This window comes from Idiotropiscis lumnitzeri, chromosome 18 (genome assembly GCF_059441095.1).
Source record: "Idiotropiscis lumnitzeri isolate Australia: NSW breed Sydney's pygmy pipehorse chromosome 18, RoL_Ilum_1.0, whole genome shotgun sequence".
NCBI lineage: Eukaryota > Metazoa > Chordata > Actinopteri > Syngnathiformes > Syngnathidae > Idiotropiscis > Idiotropiscis lumnitzeri.
Window position 1 is genome coordinate 1,390,425 of NC_142408.1, and position 24,446 is coordinate 1,414,870.

At 44.4% G+C, this 24,446-nt stretch overlaps 1 protein-coding gene across 3 annotated transcripts; it reads left to right on the forward strand.

The window, feature by feature from the left end:
• On the forward strand, positions 1 to 23,654 carry ric1 (RIC1 homolog, RAB6A GEF complex partner 1). Of its 3 annotated transcripts, XM_088281269.1 has the most exons (28): positions 1 to 48; positions 382 to 596; positions 2,971 to 3,078; positions 11,399 to 11,478; positions 11,665 to 11,772; positions 12,977 to 13,122; positions 13,223 to 13,359; positions 13,815 to 13,906; positions 14,412 to 14,500; positions 14,739 to 14,883; positions 14,959 to 15,007; positions 15,077 to 15,271; positions 15,480 to 15,710; positions 15,818 to 15,856; positions 15,959 to 16,069; positions 16,363 to 16,452; positions 16,532 to 16,692; positions 17,070 to 17,208; positions 17,287 to 17,403; positions 17,705 to 18,112; positions 18,449 to 18,760; positions 19,007 to 19,165; positions 19,485 to 19,621; positions 19,719 to 19,999; positions 20,230 to 20,442; positions 20,828 to 21,005; positions 21,079 to 21,267; positions 22,012 to 23,654. In XM_088281269.1, the coding sequence occupies exons 2-28, from the start codon at positions 456 to 458 to the stop codon at positions 22,328 to 22,330; spliced, it is 4,374 nt and encodes a 1,457-aa protein (XP_088137395.1). In that variant the 5' UTR covers positions 1 to 48; positions 382 to 455; the 3' UTR covers positions 22,331 to 23,654. The 3 variants fall into 3 exon arrangements, with proteins under 3 accessions (XP_088137395.1, XP_088137394.1, XP_088137397.1); XM_088281268.1 differs by having other exon boundaries at positions 5 to 596; XM_088281271.1 differs by having other exon boundaries at positions 5 to 596; positions 13,818 to 13,906.
• The last annotated feature ends 792 nt before the right edge of the window (positions 23,655 to 24,446 follow it).

Consider the following 24,446-nt stretch of genomic DNA (forward strand, 5'->3'; position numbering starts at 1 on the left):
ATGGCGTCGGTGAGGAGGCACCGAAGAGTGAGAACGGAAAGCCGCTCGGTTAGTAAACACCACTGGACTCGACTCCACGGCAATTGATATAACAGCGCTAGCTGACGTTCATCGCCCTCGAGTACACCTGGAAGAGATCATCGGTGTTGTAGGTGCTCCTGCCCCAGATTCAGCCGCCCTTATTTTCGGCCTCGACGGGAGATCGATCGCGTCAAATTAGAAAAAGCTCCGCTAGCCTGGGCTAGCCGAGTAGCTTCATCCACTCCCTGGATTGTTGCTTTTATAGGCATTCATGGACTCACAACGACAACAAAAACACTTTCTGTATTTGTGACATTTGTTTCGTTTGCTTTTTCACTTGCTGATCCGATATGTGTGAAGTGGTTTAGAAAGTACACATTCGGGGTGGAGTAGGAAAAAACCGGGGCCACCCAAGCCGGAGCCAGTTGGCCGTCATGTATTTCCTCACCGGCTGGCCACGGAGGCTCCTATGTCCGCTCAAGAGCGCGGAGGAGCCCTTCCACATCCAGCCCAGCTCGCAGCGTTTCTACTTCGCCCTGCTTTCCGAGACCCAGCTCAGCATCTGGTTCAGTCGGGTAAGGGAGCCGCACCGTGCATATCACGCCAGCAGCATGCATGTATTAGATTTGCTTGCATCACCCTTGGTGTTATGAAATCTGGTGAGAAACGTAAAGGTATTCTTGCTTTGCATGTGTAGGTATTTTGTTACACGCATACTGCGCTAAACAAACTGTCTGCACAAGTGAGCCCTTAGATAATCATAGTCCACCTGATGAATGTTTTCTATTATTGCATCACGCAGTGTAACCTCAAAACTTAAAACGTGGTTCAATTCTTTCTGACGGTGACAATCATAAAGGAACGTCCTATTCAAATATATACAGAGTACCGATGAATCTTGTACTTTTGATAGATAAAATTCTATTTGACACAATGACCAAAGACACGTGTTAAACGTCGCAGAAATATACATATTAAATCCCTATATCGCATATCACACTGTTTTCCAATATTTTGCAGCCCTAATATTAATATAAATGAATTATATCGCAACTTTGTGGGTATTATTTATTTATTACAATCGTATAAGCCCCCCCCCACATTGCAGCCTTTCAATTTGAAAATTGCATTCTACAACGTTACTAGATTTTAATTCGATGAATTATTCAGCCCTAATTTTGCCTAAAGATCATTTGAAGTGTAAACAAAAATAACTGACAGACCCTAAAAGGCGTTCTACAAATATTAGTAGATGATTCCCAGCAAAGCTGCTGTGAAGCCGAAATAAAAGTCTGAATGTGCTCTAGTGTAACCTCATTAACCAACCCAAACTCTGTAATAAAGTGTTAATTGCAGTAAAGGTTTCTCCCCCCCAAAAAAAAAAAAAAAACCTCTCAGCCTTAATCACAACAACACCAATCAAATAAAAAACAGCAGAAATTGAGAACTACTTTTCCACTCGCATTTAACGAGATCATTCTGTTCTCATGAATTCCTCAATTTGCCGTTATTCTGTTTTCCAGCCTTGGTTTATAGTGGGCGTCATCCTGCAACGTGGCTTCTGTTTTAAATCCCCTTCGTCCTGAAGCCCAGCCAGCCAAGGCTCAGCCCACAGTCCGTTCATTCAAGGTGTTATGACTAATCCGTGTCGCCCAGTAGCTTAGCCGCGTTCGTAACAAGGTGCGAGGGAAGCGACGATGTAGCGTGGGATTACTGCAGTGTCGCTCATCAGTGCTTTCAAATTTATTTCAGTCATTCCGTGCCCATGCTCAAACCAACCGGACCGAAAATGAACTTTTCCCATTGAAATGAATGTAAATGCCTTTAATCCGTTTCACCCCCCAACCCCAATTTTTTTTTAATGAGGGAAAAAAATAGCACTCCATAAATATATTATAAGCTCCAAAAAAGTAATGATGTCATTAAATTAAATAAAAAAAAATTGAAAATAATAATTGGGTGCTTGTGTTGGAAGCTTGTCGCATCTTTTTTGACAAATTGTTCAGTTTTCCTTACTGCTGCTTATTGTAAAGTGTGCCAAAGCAATATCTCAGTCCAACGACACCTCGTATTTTGGTCGAACCATAAAATATGTCCCTCCTATCTCGGGGCACCACTATATTTTTAGCTGCAGGTGTGTGATGCAGTTGGACGAGATGTTAATGAGCCGTGTGTATGCAGATACCGCTGACATTATTAAGTTTTAATCATGTGCCTGCAACACTGTACGGGGAAACCAAGCTGAATCCTCGGCTTCCAGTCTGTCACTTGATATTTTGCTGCCCAAGGAAATACACTGCTGGCTGTCATCTGGAACCAAATTGTGCGGGTATGACAATATTGACAAACCAAAAAGAAGGCTGGCCCATATGTTGACTCTGTGTTTAGTGCAAGCCGTGCACGCTCTTATCTGCGTAAGCAGCTAAAAGAAATAATCCTGACACGTCCGCCAATTAATTGATCAAATTGATGAATAAGAGCCCGGCCTCGCAATAAGATAATGCTTTTCCTTTAATGAATGGCGGCAAGTCAACTTTCACACGGGGGAACAAATACGCATCGTAGTGACTGTGTGCAGTCATCTGTGCACGAGCGTGGTAAACGTCGCACGTGGTCGGAGTGGATGGCAAGGTTTTAACGTTAGCGCATGCGTGGAACGCGTCTAACCGGCAGCCTCCAGACATTCCAAGTGGATCAGTACAAACAGAACGTTACAGCACAAGCACATCATGTCAACGGGAACGCTCTCATTCCAACCTTTCATTCACCTGAGTCCGAATTAAGAGCTGTGAATAATTCCCAATGAACCTTGCATGTTTCAGTGTGAATGTTAATGTAGTCGCGTGTGTGTAATAACACGCCAATGTTTTTAGTTCCGCCAAGTCACACATGTGTACGCTCTGGCACGCTATTTTTAAAGCCTTTTTTTTTTCTTTTCTTTTTCTTTAGCCCAGTGTTTTGATTGCGAGCTACATCGAGTCTGCCAAGGCAGTTGCACAGTTTGGTTTCTACCAGAAGGCCGAATGGAAACCGGACGACTCCATGATCGCCGTGGCAGTAAGTGACGACTGCAACATGTTTTGACGTGGCATGTGATCTATGTCCATTGGCTGTGGTGTTCTCGCTTTTGTGAAATGGATTGCTGCTGGATTTTCACTTCTTCCGATTGTCTATGTTTCCAACAACAACATATTCCAGGGCTACACAATGGCAGCATAACAATCTAATTTACAACAAGACGTGTCGTCGAGCAATACGCGGACTCAACTGAATTACAATTTGTCACACGCCGTCGCAGGGCCTGTAAAAGCTTGATCGCCTTTGTCTGAAGTCTAGCGCCTTTCAACAGTGCTCATTTGTCCAATCTCAAGTGGCCTTTGCCATTAGCGGGTTTTATTAGAGCTGCTAATTAACTATCAAACTTTAAAGCGCAGTGCCAGCTGGTCAATACACTCAACAGTAGCTTGTAAAAGTACGCTACCATGTCTTTGATCCTTTTCGTGAACGTGTCAGTGACGTGTTCCTTATCGACCATGTCACTCGTTTGTCCACTGCTCTTGTCGCCTCGATCTTACTAAGTTAATCAGAGTGAAACAGTTGACTGACAGCAGGTTTGGCGCGTGGATACGCCGAAGAAGGTTGAACTTTACATCCTGCCCTATTCAAAGTGAAGGAATGTCTCCTTAAAGGCGAACAAAAGTCAAGGCGAACAAAAGTCAAACGTGTCAAAACGTTCTGTTGTGTTTTATAAGTGAATACTTTCTTTATCTGATGCTGAGCGCTTAAATCTGCTCAGTAGTTATTTTAAAAATACACATCTACTTGCTCACATAGCAATAGTCAGAAGAGGGGAGGAATCCAAGTCAGACATCACATTTAAAAGAAATAACTAAAGCCAGTCTGTTGAAGAAATATGTTCAATTTTGTTTGGGCTTTTTTTCTATGAACAATATTAACTGAATTGTAACTTGGAGACTGAATGTTTTAAGTTTGTTGTTATTGCAAATGTAGTTATTAAATGTTTTTTTTTTTTGTTTGTTTGTTTATGTGACTTGAGTTAGCAGCTAATCTTTAGCCGTTAGCCGCTCATTCGCCTACGACTTTCTGGCTGGCGAGTACGGACACTTTGCTAGCGCGAGCGACGAGCGCCCGGTTGGCTCATGCCAGCTGGTGGACTACTTTTCACAAGTTTCCAAGGGGGGGAAATGAATCAGCACACTTAACCTTTGATGCTGACAATTAATTTTTAACAAAGCAGGCTTACTCAAATGCGCTGTAAACAAAACACTTCAGCTGATTCTGATTTCAGTCAACATGGCGCCGTCCTCAAGTTGAATAATTAACGTGTATAATTCTTATTCCACAAACACAATGTTTACAGATTAACATGTCCCCACAAGAGCTGATAAATAGCAAAAAAAGGCAAGTTGTTGTCCTGTTTAAATGACACATTTCCAACCCGCTGAGTGGATAGCGATCTAGCCAGCTTGTTTGGTGAATTTATGAATGTAAATGGATCCAAAACTCACCAACACCCAACCGCCGTTGCCGTCATTTGGGTCATCCTCGCCGTTCACTACGCTGACGTGATTAGCGTTTACCTAAGCAGAATTCGCCTCACCCCTCCGATCATAAAAGATCAGAGAAGAGTACATTTCTCACACAGATGCACACACGATGGGGCCGGCTTATGCAGTGATGGAATTCAAGGCAACAAACAGCCACCAACCTACCCCCCCCCAAAAAAAAAAACCTAACCCTTTGAAGTGGTTCCGCCGAAGACGATGTAATCAGGAAAACAAAGACCCACAGGGAAAATCAGGCAACATTATTTCTCATGTGCTGGTACTATCCCCACAAAGAATATAGATTTTTAGTTGTAACGTGCCGATACTGCACGTTATATTTCATCTCTTACCTATACTCCTGTTACATTTTTTTACTGAGATGGCACGTAACTGAAATGTCTTGTGTTCCAGGCTAGATTGCAGTGAAATGTGTCAGGATAAACATGCAGTATGGCGAGGGACGACTGTATTATATTCAAGTTAAACGCATTTTGATCACATTTGCAAGAATTAGTTGCATTATCAAGTATCTGTACTCCGTATTGGTGACGTTTCAAATAGTTGTACTCGGTCTAAAAAAAAAAAATAATAATGATAAAATGGTGTCATTGCGTTTTGAATTTCTAATCTGTATCTGAGGTTTTCCTTGTTTTGGCCACCCACGAATCAAATATGGCAAGTAAAATAATCCGTTTTCCCGTTCAGCATCTTCATGCATCATCACATTCGTATGGCCTAGATGTGCAGTGTGTTGTGAAATGCCATCATGGACGTTTGCATTTTAGTGTTCTGTTTAGCACAGACCACGTTCATCCATCCATCCATTATCTGTACCGCTTCTCCTCACGAGGGTCGCGGGGGGCGCTGGAGCCTATCCCAGCGGTCTTCGGGCAGTAGGCGGGGGACACCCTGAACTGGTTGCCAGCCAATTGCAGGGCAGAGACCACGTGTGTTTTTTTCCTTATTTTTTTTTTAAACCAAGACATCATTTCAAGTGTTTAATGGGCCTATAATTCATCACACCATTTATTGCCCATTTGATTGGTGTTTGTGTTCTGTTGTCTTTCCATTTTTGGCACCGCTTATTGTCCAGTTTGGCTTATTTGGACTTGTAGTTCTTTTCCTCTGTCTGAAGTTCAGTTCCAATCAAAGACAAAACAGTTTGAGGTTACAAACCGGTCCTCAGCCGCAGCTGCAATTCCTGTTATTTGATTTGCTTAGATTTTTTTTAAATCTAACTTCAAGGGAGTGCTTGTACAAATATTTACTGTAATATTTATTTAATAACTGTGTTAGTATAGTTAGTGATAGATTTGAGTTATCTTGCCATAGAAAACAAAATTCCAGATCCTCTGCACTGTCATTCCAAGTTTGCATTCTCCAAAGTGGCTGCCAATTGTGAAAACGTGAATGGCAATTCAACACCCGGAGCATCCGACCCTTCGTCTCTCTCTTGACCCTTCCGGCCCTTTTTCTTGTCATACTTGTCGGCTGAAACGCACACGAATGGATGTTGCGAATGTGTTTGAGGAAGGAGGTCAGGCCCATTTCCAGCTCAGCCCTGGCCAAAAACAACAGGGTGCAGCAGCGGCTGGAGTTTAAAAATACCAGGGAATGCTCGCTCGACTGGCCATTATTGTGAGCGCGGCGTATCGGGGACCGCCTTGAGGCAATTCCTTCGCAAATTGCCCCAAACGTTCGCCTGGGCTCAAGGTTGGAATGACATTATTTGTATTTTGGGACTCACGGGTCACCGAGGACACTATGAGCTCACATCACAGGCCCCTAGCCAAAAATGAAAGCAGACTGGTTGCTTATGTCAAGATAGATTATTATATTCTTATAATAATTAGACCCAAGCCTAATTACCATTGCTATTTAATTTCAATACATTGAAAAACTGCAATTTATTCCTCCTATTCCTTACCAGCTGTTTCCCAGATGTTGTCTCGCCGTCGACACCCTGCGCAGACCTTAAAGCGAATGCAATACTGCACCGAAAACCTTTACTAATTCCGCATTTATGTTATATTTATTCATCTATGCAAGAGCGGCCAACTCATTGGAAGAGGTCGATGTGTTTATGTGGCATGGTGTCAAGAAACGACGCAGTACCACACAGACGTTAAGCACTTTTATTTTTCTGGCTGCACATCCTGTTTTTCGGCCCAAACGTTCCTTCTGTGTTATTATACGGTCATGGTGAGGTACTCCGGAGCTTTTTTTTTTTTTTTTTCACCCACGATTCTCTCGGCCAGCGAGAATCTGCTACGTTTTCACACACGAGAGAAGCCCATGTTATTGCAATTATAGAAGATGATTCCCGTGTACCGGTGGGTTCCTGGGTTGACAAAGTTGCAAACTGCATGCAATAAACAACATTACACATTGGCGTAAGAAAATGTGCACGCGGTGCAGCAAGGCTAAAATCCCTTCCTGCCGTACGTACTTTTTTTTCATTGGATTGTGTGTCGAAATTGGTATCCGTAGTCTAGAAGTCTCATTTCAATGTACGCTTTGGTTCAAAGTCGCCCGAGTGACGGCCTGTGTCTTGAAAAACCTGAGTTGGGTCACTTGTAAATTGAGGTACCGGCGCTGTCTGCACAGTAGGTGTCTGTCAATGTGTTTGTTTTAACGCAGTTTCGGAGAATTCATTGTGTTTGAGCCGGTGCTTGAAATTCTTCAAGCCCATCTGAGACACCAGCTGAACTTTTATTGCTTGTTGGCTTTCAACTAGTGTGTTGACTGTTGCCCTTTGACTTTTAGGGGCTTGGGGGGTTCACTTGCCTTCTGCTTTGGATTTTAACAATCTTCGAAAGGTTCCCAGGGTCTTTGTTTCATGAGTTTGTCGCTTGGTGTTTTATGGTTGGGCACTTTTATTCCTGCTCCCTTTATGCCCCCCCCTTTTTTTTTTGTCCAGTCCATGTTTGTGGGCCCGTAACTCAAGCCGATCTCCCTCTCTGCCGTCTTTGTGTCCAATTCCACTAATGGCCGTCATTATAGTCTTTAGCCTATCAAGACTCCATGGACGATTAGCACTCACTGTCCAGCTTGGACAGCCCTAGAAAGAATGGATGGCTGGATTTACGCTCCAAGTCCCAATTCAGACTTGAAACCTGTATCAGATTTTCTTTTTCCGTCTATTTCCATGTACGTTTCAAGTGACGCGTATCCCATATGGCCGTGCAGATGGAACACATGAAACAACCCACATGCGCATACGTTTTGCTTATGCGAATGATGGACCCACCTCTAACGTAGCATGTTAGACCATATTTAATCCTTTATGCACCTCTAATGCAGCTTATTTCCACCAAATGGAATGCTCTGTACTTATGCTGTTAGATGTAATGTTTGTGTTGTGTTGTTTGGACAGATACTTGGCTTGCGTGTAAACATCAACAATGGGTGTATTTTGCGGTATATCCGCTCTTTCGGTCGGTCACTCAATCGGAAGGCTTCCCGTACAGTAACTGAAGGCTTTGACTTTGAACGTCCGTGTTTCTGCGCATCGTCCTCTTGGGCCTGTTCAAACATGCAGAAGTGGGCTCGACGTGTATTCACTTTTTTTTGCTGACTTGACCTTTTGCCGCTATGCTACTTACAAGACCCCAACTTGCGGAGTGGCAGCCTTGTCCCCTTTTTCTTTTGTTTGCGTTTATGCTGGTCACCACTTAATGTGACCTTGTTAATTGCAACATTGTTGTAAAGTCTCCCTTAAGTACTTTAAGGTGACATTTTTTTGAATGGCGCTTGCGTTATCACACTGGAGTCAGAGCGGTTTCCTGGCATCCCTGACTTCATTTGACATCTTTTTCAAAGCGCTGCCAGACTCCCTCGTGTGTGCTTTGATGGGTCCTCAGTTGACGATTGCAACCACTTCCTGCTTGAGTACAACTGCATGTTTAAATGCAGGAGGATGTTTGAAGAGGTGATTCATTATGCATAACAGCTCTCAATTGTGGCTCGTTGCCCAAATATCTGCTTTCAGACAAAATTCTGCAAACCTGTGAGCAGATATGCAAATTCAGTGGTGCCTTGAGCGACAACGGAACCGGGCAAATTTTTTTGGGGGGGGTTGGACTAGCGAGCAAAAATTTGAGATACAAGTGCTGTTTTGTGTCAGTTAATTCAACTCAACGCACTTGACAACAGGCAGCAGTGCCTCTCGCAGTTGAGGTTTACTGTCACACTAAAAATAAAACAGAGATTTGCATGTTCCGTTTTTAAAACAACCAAGCGACTTTGCCTCAAGAATGCTCCATTAGCATGATGCTAACACATGATGGCAAACGCCGCGTAAGCACCGATCGTTACCATGTTGAAACCTTTTAAGCAATGGAAATTTGAACACAAACGGTGGCGCAACACATGTAGTAGAGAGACAATCCCACAATACTTGAATGCATCTATTTTTTATCCTCTGCAAAAAAATGACCCGTATTCCCGAAGCTTATTAAGTCACAGCATGTGCATGACTGAATTATATTGTCCTCCACCGCCATTTTCATAAATTCAAGGTGAAGTGGCCCTCACCTTTTTCCATTTTTCTGCAAATGGTCCACAGTGGAAAAAGCTTGGACATCCCTACTTTATGCGGCAAACACAACTAAAATTCTCTTGGATTCCCCAAGTTGTCCCCGACCCCAATTTTCATTCTGCACTTAAGTTTCTCACCTCCTGAAATTGACACGCTTTTGAAGTGCAGCAGCTGTCTGGGAAAGGGGTCTCGCCAAGAACCTTTCTTCTTTGAAGTAGTACCCCCACCCCTCCCCATGGAGATTACTGACTGCATTTTAGAGAACGTCCCCACCCCAAAGAGGCTGTTTTGAGAGGTTCTGCCACCAGCTGTCTTTTGCCTCAAGCAGAAAAACAAAAAAAACACCAAGATGTTTTTTCAAAGTGTCCGTTGTTTACTGAAGTTCACATGCATGAAAGAAGCCCACGAATTTTGGTCAAGGTCAGCGGTTCCAAAGCAATGTTTCCTCTAATAAGAAAGGGGAACTTGTTTTTTGGACGCTTGGGTGCATGCATGTCAACCCCACCGCGCTGTTAGCAAGCGCCACAAATGTTTTATGACGGCCAGGACGCTTACAACGCTGCTTTTGTACAATCGATGGAAAAGCCACCAAACCACTTGCTGCGCTTGACGTAATCGGGTGACAAAAACACAATCGACTCCTCAAGCCTCGACTCAGCCCCGAGAGGCTTCTTTCCAAATGGACGTTGGGTGTGTGACGTGTGCTTTCAACTGCTTAGCTTTTGCTGCTGCGATCCCGTTAAGACAGGAGCCTGTGAGACTGCAAAGTTCCGTTATTTGCTTTGGAGCTCAGCAGTCGTGATTGTTTTTGCAGACCTCCGTTGAGGTCTTGGTCACGTGTCAGGCCAAGGCTGTGCTCCTCCTGATCCAGCTTAGTATTGCACGCTTGATTTTACCCTCGCTCTCTCTCTGCTCCTGGTTTTTATCTCGTCTGTACTGTTTGTGTCCCCTACCAGCATTTCTGTTGCCGCATTGGAACATTCCTGAGGCAAACAAAAAGCTATACAGCCCCACAAGCCCCAGAGCTCACCGCTCTCATGTAGTGAAAAAAAAATCCCCCATTTATTAGAATTTGCGGTTTTAGAGCCACGTTTCCACTGAGCAGTATCGTGTGGTTCAGTTCAATGGCTACACATTTGAATACTTTGAAAAGTACGGCAAATGACTGATCCTGTTTAAACCGTACCATATTTTGGCGCCGTTCCCTTGGGGTACCCTTAACCATTCAGTACGTTCACATTTGGAGCTACAGCTTTTGAATATTTTTCAACCAAATCGTTCAAAATGATTTTTCGTTGTTATACACAATAACGTGCATTATTTATGTCCACTTGGGGTTGCAATCCTCTCGTTTTATGGCTTTTCAAAAGCAGAGCGTGGCCTAGTGAGTGATGTGGGTGCCAGCTCACGCTTTAGCCTTTGGCACATAATTAAATAGGGGACCTCGGTTGACCTTATTTGCTCAAGTAACTGCTGGCGCTGTATTAGAACGGCTTACATTTGCTTTACAGATACTTCGTCAGCTCTGTAGCTTGCTTGAGACGTCTTTGTTCAAGCTAATTGCAGCCGCCTCGTGTTACCGCCTATTAATGTTTCCTGAAGGTTAAAATGGAGGCGGGAGACGTGCGATTGGTTTGTCTTTGGTGATTCATTAGTCTATTTTAATAATGCAGGCGATGATCATTGTTAGGCGGTGAAATATTGCCGTCCGTCAGGCTTATCTCAGAACAGGTTCATCTCGGATCCATTAAGCTGTGAACTTGTGTTTGAACAGCTGACAGTTCACCGTAAAGTCATTTTGTTGCCACTGGCATTCTTTCGAAAGTGAAACGAATCATTTTAAAGGTTGTTTTGACATAGTCTGTTTTCAAAGCAGTATGCAAGGCTGAACGTGGGTCCTCTTGTGCATATAGTCAACAAGCTTCGTGTGTTGTGCCACTGGCGGTGTTATCAGTTATTTGTAGAAGACACAGGGAGCAATTTGAATGTGAAATTGCTCCAAATCGGGATTCAAAATGGACTTGAAATTGGTACTTTGACTCAATCATTTATGTTTCAGATCAATCACTCGAAAGCAAGGCTGATCACTGTCTTGTAATGTCAAGGCAAACCTTGTCTAGTTTGGAATGGGAATTTAACCTATTTACTTGGTTATTTTTTTTTTCTACTTGACAAAAAGATCGAGGATTCAAGAATAGTGTTCAATGCGCAGGGATGAAAGAGCTTGAGTCTACTTCATTGACTCAACTTGTTTCTCTCTTTTTTTCAGACTGCCAAAGGCTACATTCTCTTGTTCTCTGTCTTGGGTGGTGGGGATGACAAGTACCTCTACGAACCACTCTACCCAAAGTAAGCACTCCTATTAATATGCAAGGCTAGTATCCCAAAATATTCCTGTTTGTCTTCTCTTTGGGTGGTGGGTTTACATTCCTACATGGCATACCAGCAGATGTGAACAAGTCCAGGCATGAGTCGCACCTTTTCGTTATTTTGTTTATTTTTACACGAGTGGCGCGTTTGTCTGTGTATGTTCAGGGGCAGCCCCCGTGTGAAGGTGACCCCAGGTTACAAAGAGGAGCAATGCGCCCCCGCTTTGTCGCTGGAGATCAAGAAGCCTGTCGATCTCGAGGCCCCCATCACCAGGTAGGCTGCTTGACCTTGTCATTTTTAGCACTCGTCTCATCGAGGCGTCGGTGAGTGCGTCGTCTTGCTTACCCTGGACGCTGCAGTGAATCACGTTCTTGCTCTCCTCACTCGCCTCTCGATTACGATTTGTCCCGTCATGCATATACGACTTTTTAAGGTCTCAACAGAACTTGAATGCATGTGACAAAGAAAAAAAAATTGGGTGGAGCTTTGGAGTCATTTGGATCTTAACTGGGCGTGTAATTTCAGTGTAGTCGTTTAATGGCTTACTACTTATCGTAAACTAGCCACTATGTTGTGTGGTGGAGGCATTAAGAGGAAAGACCACAATCTGTAGTTAAGTTTGCGCCAGCACCGGCGGGGTTGCTGATTAAAAACAGGAGCATCTGTTCTGGCAGATACACGAGAGAACAAAGCGGCTTGTGTGTGTTTTTTTTTTCAGTTATTCTGACTTGCGCTTTTGCTGTTTTACGTAAGATAAATATTGTCAATTCCGTCGTTAAAATCCATAAGAAACCGATTTTATTGTCAGTGTTTTCTCCAGCTCACTTTTTCTTCTGCCGACCAAGCATCCTCCATGTTTGTTGACGGACTAGAGCTGTCACTTCATCCCTCCTCAAGGTCTTTTTGTTCATTGCACGTTCATCACCGGCCTCTCCTTCGCTGTATTCATTTGACAGCCGTCGTGGCACTGACAAGCGCTCTTTTAGCGCTTCACCGGGGCAGCTTGCTTGTGCGGGCATTGAGTGGGTGTGATGTTTTTTTATTTGGATTATTTTTGCTGAAACTAGCAAGAAGAAAAAAAAATCCCTCCCCCACACAGTTCTCTTCATGCTGATGCGTCGTTGTTGTAATCGTGTTGAGAAGACAATGACCCGCTTTACACGTGCACACAGGGGCCTTTTTGTGCTGCCAAAGTCGTGTGACACCAACCAGAGTTAGGACCAAAATGTCAGCGTTATTACAGAATTACGAAAAGAGATGTCAATCAAAAAAATAAATATAAAAGCATACAAGGCAACGTTGCAAAAAATATTTTAAAGGTAAAAAAAAAAAGAAAAATGTAGAAGGGACAGTTGTGTGTGTGCTGGTTTATAAGACGCACGTTACATTTATGAAAATGGTACTAATTAAAAAAAAAAAAAAGGGTATAACTAATCATTCATCTGATCCAATGGTTTGTCTTTTGTCCTCCTGCTAGTCTCCACTCCCTCCAGGAGGATCTTCTGGTGTGTACAGCAGACGGCTACTTCCACGTGCTGCACTGGGACGGCCTGGGCGGCAACGGCCGCAAGGCCATCTGCCTCACCACCGTCCCCTTCTCGCTCGACCTGCAGTCTGCTCGAGGTGCGACAAAATCGCACAGAACGCAGCCAGCTCGGCTCCGCTTGTAGACTCCCGGGCACAACACAAAACTGCACCTGTGTGTGTGTGTGTGTGTGTATAGGTGGGCCGTCTCTGGACCTGGAAGGTGTTCATATCCGCTGCGTGGAGTACTGCGAGACACTGGACGGCTTCGCTGTGGTCCTCAGCGACGGCCGTCTGGGCTTCATCACGCCGCTCAGCAGCACCATCACTGCGGACGTAAGAATGCATTCTGATTTGTATGCACGTGTTCTCGCTCAAAACAGGATTTTGCTGGAGCAAAATCCTCATACTTGAAGATTTCTAGCCGGACACCAACTCATGTTTGCTTGTCGACCACTTTCAAGCGATGCCTTTATTTGAATGCTTGTCGCGATTGTGCATGAGAAATGATCACACTTTATTGTCAGAAAATTCGACATTTTCTTTACAAATAATGTATTTTGGTTATCTCTCTCTGCCTGCATTATGTAGTGACGGCTAGAACAATTAAATACGATTCTGCAAGCGGGTACAAAATCAACTTGTGGTGAGATTTTTGTCTGCCTCGAGATGTGTGGACATATCAAATATGAGCGTTGGCTCAATTAAGATTAGGAGGCACTCTTGCAAAGGAATGAAAGGCCCAAGTCAACTAGTACGCTGTCTTGAATAAACGTTTCCGATGTGTCCAGCAGCTTCAGGGCGTGTGGGCGGCAGATGTGAGCGACGGCACCTGCGTGGCCGTCAACAACAAGTACAGACTGATGGCATTTGGCTGCGCCAGGTAGGAGGCCCTGTCAGGTGCGAGTATGCGTTTGTGAGTGACTGCGAGCGCGTGTGTCACATTGTGTTTCAGTGAATGTGCATGCGTGTGCGCCGCAGCGCTGCATTGACTCGAGAAACATTCGCGCGTTTGCTTGCACGCCACAGAGGACGATTGTTGAGCGTCCGGTGTGAGAATGTGTCAGCCCATGTTTGCCCAGGCTGCCTAGTGTGTGCTTGTCAGAAACATGTCGGTAGCACTGTACGTCACCCACTTCTCTTTGTGTAGGCTCAGCTATTATTTAACCAGATAAATAGATACAAAAATAAAGAAGAATGAATACATACGTTTCTTGATTTTTTTTTTTTTTCATTTTCTTGACTTTTTTATTAACAATTTTTAAAGTAATGCAACAAATATTGCAGGACACTTGGTCATGTTTAATTGGCTGTAAAAGAAAGGCTACACTTTGCCCATCTCGATAAATGCAGATGTTTACCAATTCTCTTGTTCTACTCTTTTCCAGCGGCTCAGTGCTGGTTTACATGATCGACACTACAACTGGATCTATGCAGCTCTCGCATAAACTGGAGCTGACCCCAAAACACTACCCAGGTATCACATGTGGTTACTTTTTGAAAGCCCATTAAACAAAAAAAAAAAAGAGAGATGTCACAACTCCCCCTAGTGGTAAAATCATTACATGCAGCTCAAGATTGACAATTTAACCTTTTTTAATGTAGAATTCCATTTTATTTATTTTGTAAAAGAGATGCTTTAACTATTTTAAAAATATGATTTGATTTGTATTTTTTTTTAATTTACCACTCACACTCACACACTCTATGTCCAGATATCTACAACAAGACTGGTCCAGTAAAGCTCATCTGCTGGTCGCCTGACTACAGCGTCGCCATGGTGACGTGGGAGTGTGGCGGCCTATCGCTGTGGAGCGTCTTTGGCGCGCAGCTCATCTGCACGCTGGGAGAAGACTTTGCGTGGGTGGACGCACATCGCCGCAAACAAAACAAAAACAAAATCCCAAATGTGTACTTTTCTGTCCCCTTGCACAGGTATCGATCTGACGGCACCAAGAAGGATCCCCTGAAAATCAGCTCCATGGTTTGTGCTCTTGAAATTTTTTATTCGCTGTCTTTTTTTTTTTTTTTTGACGGATTAAATGTGTTGCAGAGCTGGGGAGCAGAGGGCTACCACCTGTGGGTGCTACCCACCAAGCAGCCGAAGAGGAGGACACAGGAGGAGCAGCAAAATGTTGAGATGGCAGAGGAGGATAAGATGACCGCATCTCTACAGTCGTCCCCGCAGGCCGGCGGCATCTTGCAGTTCCACTTCATCAAGAGCTCCCTCACCGTCAACCCCTGCACGGTGAGTTGAAAGACCAGCACAAAATGCGTAGTGCGTTCTATCTCCAGTCACAACACCAAAGAGGCGAGTGGCAAAAGATCTGAGTTTGTGACCTTAGGGTTGATATCGTAAATCCATGTCGAAATCAACGTCTTGCTAGCGATCAGTCAGTCAATCTCTCGTCTCCAAGTCGTGTCTTGACAGCACTAAAGATGTTGTTGCTTATCAGAGTAACCAGGAACAGGTGCTGCTGCACGGCGAGGACCGCCTCTATCTGACGTGCGGCGACCCGGCGCAGGCCCACAGCAGCTCTGACACGCAGCAGCAGCAGCAGCAGCAGCAGCAGCACACACGCTTGAACCCTCACGACGACAGCCCCCCGCACCACCACCACCTCAACTCCCCCCTATCTCAGGGACTCAGCACTTTACTGGGACACAAGCACTGGCACGTGGTCCAGGTCGGGTTGCACTGTCATCATCATCATCCGTTCCGGATTTTCAAACTTCAACTCATTTCAGACTCTGCTAAAGATTGACAGCCCTGATCTATTCTCTTTTCCTCCAGATTCATAGCACATACCTTGAGAGCAACTGGCCTATACGGGTAAGTGTTGGAGATGCCATCAGTGCGTACGCAAAAAAAATAAATAAATTACCCTTTCAATTGTCCTGTATTTTCACTGTCGTCTTGTATATTTGTGTGCAGTTTGCAGCCATAGACACGGCAGGGCAGTGCTTGGCTGTAGCAGGAAGGCGAGGCTTTGCACACTATTCCTTGTATAGCAGGAAATGGAAACTGTTTGGAAACATTACTCAGGTATGTGTGGCTGGAAAAAGAAATCAGCAGCAGGATTTCGGCTAACAGAAACAGTCAAGCAATTTAATACCTTTGCGTTTCAGTAATTACATCATTCAAGCAGCTTATTTATTTACATTTTCTGCTATTTAGCCAATTACATTTGTAAATCAAGGTACCATCTGCACATTGGAATTCATGTCATCTCATTCCTGGTGTAAATGTTGAGGCGAGTGCCTGTCGATTTCCATTGCAAGCGAATGAGCGCGATTCACAGCCGTCATCACATTTTTGTGTGGGTTGGTTCCATGCAGGAGCAGAACATGACAGTGACAGGCGGTCTTGCTTGGTGGAACGACTTTGTGGTGGTGGCGTGTTACAATTTTACTGACCAGCAAGAGCAGGTCAGACATCAGCATCAAGCGTCCGGATGAAAATCATTTGGAGACGATGTTCAAGTATGTAACGTATCTCCCGTTGCAGCTGAGGTTGTATCAACGGTCATCAAACCTGGACAACGCCTTTGCGTCAGTCACCAAATTGCACTCTGACACGCTGCTGCTCAACGTTTTCCGGGACATGGTCATCCTGTTCAGAGTCGACTGCTCCATCTGCCTCTACAGCATCGAGAGAAGGAGCGACAGGTAGGATACATCGTCACTTATGCCAGGTTTTTACAAGCTTTATCGAGCCAAGGCACATATTTTATAGCAGCGGAATCGCACAGCACACTGACAAACACACACAAAAAAAAAGATTTACTCACCAATGTGAGCCGGTCTAGTTAAACACAAAACTAGTGGTAACACGTTAATTTGAAAGTCTGCCATCTAGTGGAAGCGCGTTAAATTGTTCTGCCAGTCCGTCACACAGATTCATGTATCACACTCTTGTCCGCACACCAGTGCACCTTCAGGAGTTATTAAATTGCAGTGCTTTACTCTACTGAAATGATTTTTACTTTGTAATAATTTACCGAGATGCACCTGTATGCTAATTAGGACGACATGATATGTTTCAGTCCAAAGCCGTCAGTCAGTGTGCAGCTGCTGCAGGAAGTGTCTATGTCCCGCTACATCCCTCACCCTGCCCTGGTGGTCTCCGTCACGCTCACCTCGGTGCGCACTGAGACGGGCATCACGCTGAAAGCCCCGCAGCAGGTGACCGTCTCAACACACACACACACACACAGTGAAGTGCAGTCCTGTCGTTATGTTTTGCTGCGTTGGTCCTCTCAGGCCTGCATGGCAGAGAGCATCATGTTGAATCTGGCCGGCCAGCTGATCATGCTCCAGAGGGACCGTTCCGGGCCGCAGGTACGAGAGAAGGAGACACCCGCCAGCAACAAGAAGCTGGTGAGAACTTTGTTGGCTTCAGCAGAGTTCACACATTCCCACAACGGAGCCGAATGTTCGCATTTTCACGCTTTTGCGAGATAAGAAAGATGAGAATGGCCTTTCCTCTTCGTTTCACTTGAGCTACTGAAAGAAATGACATTTTCTATCCCATTCTAATTTATTCTGATGACTTGCGCATCTTGCATTTTAATTGAATCTATTTTGTTTGAATAAATCTGATGTCATTTTTGTTTAAATTGGATGTTAATCAGTGTTATTCAAAAGAGATTTCTGATTGCGTTTTGTCTCCCCGGCGTAGCTCCCGTTCTGCCCACCCGTGGTGCTGGCCCAGTGCGTGGAGAACGTGTGGACCGCCTGTCGCTCGGACAGGAAGAAGCGCCACCTGCTGGAGGCCTTGTGGCTCTCCTGCGGCGAAGCGGGCATGAAGGTGTGGATGCCGCTGTTCCCGCGGGACCACCGCAAGCCCCACTCCTTCCTCTCGCGACGCATCATGCTTCCCTTCCACATCAACATCTACCCGCTGGCCGTGCTGTTCGAGGACGCGCTCGTGCTGGGGGCCACCAATGAGACGGTGCTGTACGACGGGCTGCAGGGGTCCTCCGAGCCGCTGGAGGCGCTGTTTCCTTTTTGCACGGTGGAGAGGACTTCGCAGATCTACCTGCACCACATCCTCAGGCAGCTGCTGGTTCGCAACCTCGGCGAGCAGGTATGTGGAGAAAAGAAAACAATTTGAACAAAGCTTTCTTGCACATACGTGACGGCGATGCAGGCTGAGGCCCGGAACGAAAAACTGCTCCGAAATAACAAAGAACATTCAGCAGTAACAGCTGCACATATTCCTAATCTTTTTGTAGTCCTCGATAAAGCATTGTTTGATCCATCAATTGCAAGTTTTTAAATCATCATCTGTGGCTGAAACTATTGAATGTTTTAGTATCCTACAAAAACAATCGAGTATTGCTCAATTATTACTAAGAGCAATTAGGAATAAGCAAGCGAAGCAAAGACATTTCACTTCAAGGGCTATGTTTCCACCCCACAGGCGTTGATGCTGGCTCAGTCGTGCGCCTCCCTGCCGTACTTCCCTCACGTCATGGAGCTGATGGTGCACGTGGTGCTAGAGGAGGAAGCCACGTCGCGGGAGCCCATCCCCGACCCGCTGCTGCCCACCGTGGCCAAATTCATCACGGAGTTCCCGCTCTTCCTGCAGACCATCGTGCACTGCGCCCGCAAGACGGAGTACGCCCTGTGGAACTACCTGTTTGCCGCCGTGGGGAACCCGAAGGATCTTTTCGAAGAGTGCCTCATGGCTCAAGACCTGGACACGGCCGCGTCTTACTTGATCATACTGCAGGTAGGAGTTGAAATGAGTCACAAATGTAAAAATGAAATTTTTTTTTCACAAAAGTCTTCATGATATTTAGCATTTTTTCCTCTTTGGCTTGTCAATGAATAAATTGATGACAATGTTTTGCTTTTTTTTTTTTAAATATTTTGTGTTCTTCATCTTTTATTTATGTACGGTGCCTAAACATGAGCAAGTTGTCCTGAACCGGATTAATTTCCCATCCCTCCTCACTGGTCTTGCTTGCCTTTGAAGAACATGGAGGTTCCGGCCGTGAGCAGACAGCATGCCACCTTGCTCTTCAACACGGCGCTGGAGCAGGGCAAGTGGGACCTCTGCCGTCACATGATCCGTTTCCTGAAAGCCATTGGCTCCGGGGAGGTGGAGACGCCGCCCCCAACGCCCACCACACAAGTATGAACGCTACCTGTGACAAAAGCAGCAATAGCTGATTTAATCAAGTCCATCTCAAGATTATTCTAGTTTTACATTTTTCATTATAGGTAGTGTTGAATTTGTTTGGACTTTTTTTTTTTTTTTAAATTCAGTTAATTTTCATTTGTTTTTGGAGCGGATTTGATAGTTGTTTTTTGTCTTTTTGGGTGGGGAAATGCTGAAGTTTTATTTTCAGTATTAGTTTTAGTTTTTTTTTTGTTTTTTTTTGTATATGTAGTATTTGAAACAAAACAAAAAGCTAAACTGAACCACACCACCATGTTCTTCGTTTTTCCAGGAGCCCAGCTCAACCGGCGGCTTTGAGTTCTTCCGAAATCGGAGTATCAGTTTGTCCCAGTCGGCCGATTCGGTGTCCACGGGCAAGTTCAACTTACAGAAGACCTTCAGCATGCCTGCTGGACCCTCCAGTAAAGGGTAGGAATGCACCACACAACAATCTGAAGAACCGCTGTCATTAAATGTACACACAATGAACACTTTGAAACCATTATTTAAAAATGCTTCCTGTCAGACGGGATGGCGAGTGCGCCGAGAACATGTACATCGACATGATGCTGTGGCGCCACGCCCGCCGCCTTCTGGAGCAGGTGCGCCTCCGCGACCTGGGGTGCTTCTCGGCCCAGCTGGGTTTCGAGCTTATCGGCTGGCTGTGCCGCGAGCGGAACCGCGTTGCCCGTGTGGACGATTACGTCGTGGCCCTCAAGAGACTCCATAAGGACTTCCTGTGGCCGTTCCCGGTCATTCCCGTGGCCAACCTCAGCTCGCCGCTGAAGAATGGACGGTGTCGCCCTGGTGAGATTTACTGCAGCGGATATTTAGATTTGTCATCTGGGATCCAAGTCGATATTTCAAAGGGTAGATTAGTGAGCTCATCGTTTAATTTGGTTTTTAAACTACTGTAACTACTAAAATAACTCTGCAGGTGGTGTTGTTGCTCTGCTTTGGATGCGATATCAGCACAGCACAATTGGAATTGCAGGAATTGGAATGAAAATTGGTCATTCCTTGTGTGTGTTTTTCAGTGCTGAGCACGCGGCTCCTCAAGTCCCGGTCGGCCGACAGCCTACTGAACAGTGACATGGACACGGCGCCCCCTCCCGCGCCTGCCGCCAACCACACCTGGATGGACGGCCTCAGTCGGAGGAGCAAAGACATGGACGCCGCCTCTTCTGTCGCGTCCAACCGACACTCGCCGCAGACGCACGACGCCTTCCTGTCGCTGCTCACCAACAAAGGTTTAAATCTGCTCCGAATGCAAGCAATCAACAAACAACAAAAACGAGATTTCAAAATCGAATCCTCCCAATTAGGGTTAAGGGTGATTATAAAGTAAAAAAAATCTCCAGTGTGTGTTTTTTGTTTTTTAAAATAACATTTTTACCAAACTCTAAAAATCTGAATGGCGCTTCATTTTTAAAAAGCAGCAGATTATGCAATCCATCCTTGGCGATCAAAGTAAGAAATGTAGTCTGGGATGGTTTACAAAAGCTAACACTTTGATAATGTCATGATAGTTTCCCAAAATGTTTTTGGCAATTATAAACAAGAAAAAAAAAAAGTGAAAATTACTCACAGTTTGAACAAACGGCCATATTTGACATTTTTTTCCTCCCCCCTCAGTGGAGGAGTACAGCATCGGCTCGGCCACCGACCTGACGGAGAGCAGCTCGGTGGTGGACGGCGATTGGACCATGGTGGACGAGAACTCGTCCACGCTGAGTTTGAGCCAGGCCGAGTTGGAGCACATCTCCATGGAGCTGGCCAACAAAGGGCCGCACAAGTCGCAGGTGCAGCTCAGGTAAGGCCAGACGGCCGCCACGCCCCGCCCCCCCGACCCGTTGAAGAAGGCTCTAAAAACGACGGCCTTTCAGGTACCTGCTGCACGTCTTCATGGAGGCGGGCTGCCTGGAGTGGTGCGTCATCATTGGCTTAATCCTGCGCGACGCCAACGTCATCAAGCAGGCCATCGGATTCCTGGCCAGTCCCGAAGTTCCCGTAGAAACCGTGCAGAGTGTACGGAACGGACTCATCGCTGTGGACGCCTGGACCTCCACTGACTGGTGAGGGATCTTTTTACCATCAGAATTTCATTCGTCGAGTCCGAATTGTAATTACTACAAGGGTAATGCACTTTTTTTTCCTTGTACTTGCACACATTCTAAATTTCAGAAGAAATTTCAAACCTTTTCGCCGCACGATTGATAAATGAGGCCAGACTAATTTTTCACGCCTCGTATCCTAAAACTTCTCATCCGAGTGTGTGCCTGAAAACTAGTTTGTGTGGCATGGCCTTGAAAGAGAGGCCAAGTAGCGAAATAATTCTTTGTGACATGGAGTCGATGATGTAATAATGCATGTCGCTGACACATGGTTTTTATTGGCCCAAGAAAAAAAACACATAGTGGCTAATCCATTCCATGAAGGACGTCTGTTGCTCAGGTTGGCCATATTTTATTTTTTCCAAAAAGAACAACAAAAAAAAAAAAAAGGATTTTTTTTCTATGTGGGGATTGGTCAAAGAATGACAAGATTTTTTAATGTCCTCTAAAAGCTCTCAATTATTGGTTTATTAAAAAAAAGTTAATTTGTCATTTCGGATATTAAAAAAAAATGTCCAAGAAAAACTATAGTATTTTTCTTTCTGTTTTCAAAAAAATCTGCAAAAAATTAATTTTCTTTCAAATTATTCCTGCCACATTTGCATATTTTTTCTTCCCTTTAGCAAGGCGATGAAAAAATATATTTTTTTGTCTTTCTTGGCCATAAAGAATCCAAAATCAGAGTGTTTTGTGATTTCCCTGCAGCCTGGGCTACAAATCGTTCCTGAGCGTGATCCAGCCTCACCTCCAGCAGCTGATGGCGTCCGCAGCAACTGAGCAGGTGCAGCCGGAGGCCTTCCAGCCTTCCGCCTGCCAGAGTGCCAAGCTCAGCGCCGGTGAGGGCCCCGGGGGCGTGGCCTTGACCCGGCCCGAGGACGGCGGCGGCAGGTGTGTGGCCGCCGCCCCCCTGGGATTACTGACGCTCCCCTCTCTGGAGTCTAACCCGGTCCCTGAGGACCGGGCCCCCGATCAGATGGAGGAGCGGGCGGACGAGGAGGGTGCCTACGACTGCACCTTGTCCTGAACCCTTTTGAGCTTCTTTCTCCACTCGGTATTATCAACTTTTCTTTGCAAACGGAGGCAAAGGAAGCTAATTCATTTTCCGACGTAGGGAGTGAATTCTTCTCCGAAAGGGCGCAAACTCATTTACGACCGGGAGTGAATTCCTTTCCAAGTACCGTCGGTGTAAATAACCCCCACAAACAACAAAACAAATGACGTTTCATACTTTCATACCTCATAACGGTTTTAAACATTATTTTTTCACGGATGTTATTTTTCTACACGACCAAATGGTGATGTATGGATTCTTACTCGTATATAAATATATAGAGATATAAATATATTCAAAGAAAAAGTAACATTTTTACAGGAAAACAAAGGATCCGTTCTCATTGGCATTTTCCACACTGCATCTGGACAGACTGCTGGACACTCTTTAATTGTTTTTACCACATTGTATTGTGCATGGAGTTAATTTCATGGTATTGGTCAACATTTATGAGAATTATTTATTGTAATTGTGATAGTATCATCATTTCTGAATCCTTGTTTTTATTTCCCACTTTTTTTTTTTTTTTAATGTTCAACCAGGTGGTATACGAGTGTCAGTATTATCTTGTGCAATGTATCCAAATGTTACTCGGCTTTATGTGTTTTGCTTCACATTGTTGACCAAATGTTAAGTGAACAATTAGTGTTTAATTGCGTTGGAGCAGTGCCGTCATCATGTCGACAATTTACTTGAAAAAGAAGAACTCGCTGACTTGACGAACCAAAGACATTTTCCTTGTGTGTGTGTTTTTGTACCGAGGCCTTCTTTTTAACGCCTTGAGATGCTGAGACCGCCCCGGACACAACACGAGGGACACCTGCACCACCGAATAGCGTCAATACAAACTAAGAGCTGTTTCTAATATTTAGACCCACTCATTTCCAAAACAAGGCAGCACGGTGGCCTCACACTAAATTGTCCAGGGGTGAATTCCTATTCTCTGCTTGACTGGCGACCAAGCCAGAGCGTACACAGCGCCCTCGATTCAGGCAAGCGCTATAGAAAGAAAAACATTCATGAATTTTCAAAATATTGGAAACTGACATTCGCCGCAGTCTGAATAATAAACCCAACGTGTGGGTGTACCTAATAAAGTGGTCGTACATGTCTCATTGAGGTACTCGAACCCTAACAGTGTACAGTACTAAATATTGCACGTATACTACGACTAATACTACACAGCAGACATGCCAAGTGCTGTGAACGCAAGCTCCCTTGTATATTTTTCTTTGCTTTTCTACTCATGTTTCTACTTTTTTGCTTGTACATAGACCAATAAATTATTTTTCAAAAAGCTTTGATTACATCTCTGGCCTAGTTGAGGTTGAGCAATGGTGACTTAAAAATCTGACATAATCTCACATTGATTAGATTTTGCATTTCTGGAAAATGTTTTTGAAGTTGATTTAAAATCAATGAAAATCATGGTTGTAATCTTTTTCTGTCCATGCTTTAGTTTTACGTTACACGTTTGTATTTAAAAAAAAAAAAAAAAAACAATTTCATTTGTGTCCCAAAAATTTTTGTTCAAAAACTATTAGAAATATTTCAAATTGAAAACTTTTTAAGCTATTTGCATTAGGCACAAAATAGTATGCCGCACGGTTGCTTTTTTTTTTTTTTTAATTGGAAACGGCAGATAGTACAAACATTTGTCAATTGTAGAACTCAGTATGGGAAATGGAACAATTAGTCTAGATAACAGTCAAAAAATACAGAAGGAATAAATAAAATAACATACAGACAGACAACGGTTAAGGAACAATGCCGCACGAGTGCTATATAATTTGAGGTGAGCCGCGTGACGTCACAGCGTGAACCGGAAACGGTCAACAGAAGCGCGCGCAATAAGATTTTTAATGCCTTTTTCCTTTAAAGCCTTAGTTGCAACTATCCAGAGAGTTTTCTAGTGCTAAATATTTGTTTTTCTTTTTGTTGGGACTATTCTATTTAATAATTCACAATGTATCCATGGTATTGTTGCAGCATTAAAAAATATATAAATTAAATTAAAAAAAAGACAAATAAGTAAAAGTTGTGACCTTAAGTAAGATGAAATATTTTACATGTAAAAGAGGATAAAAAT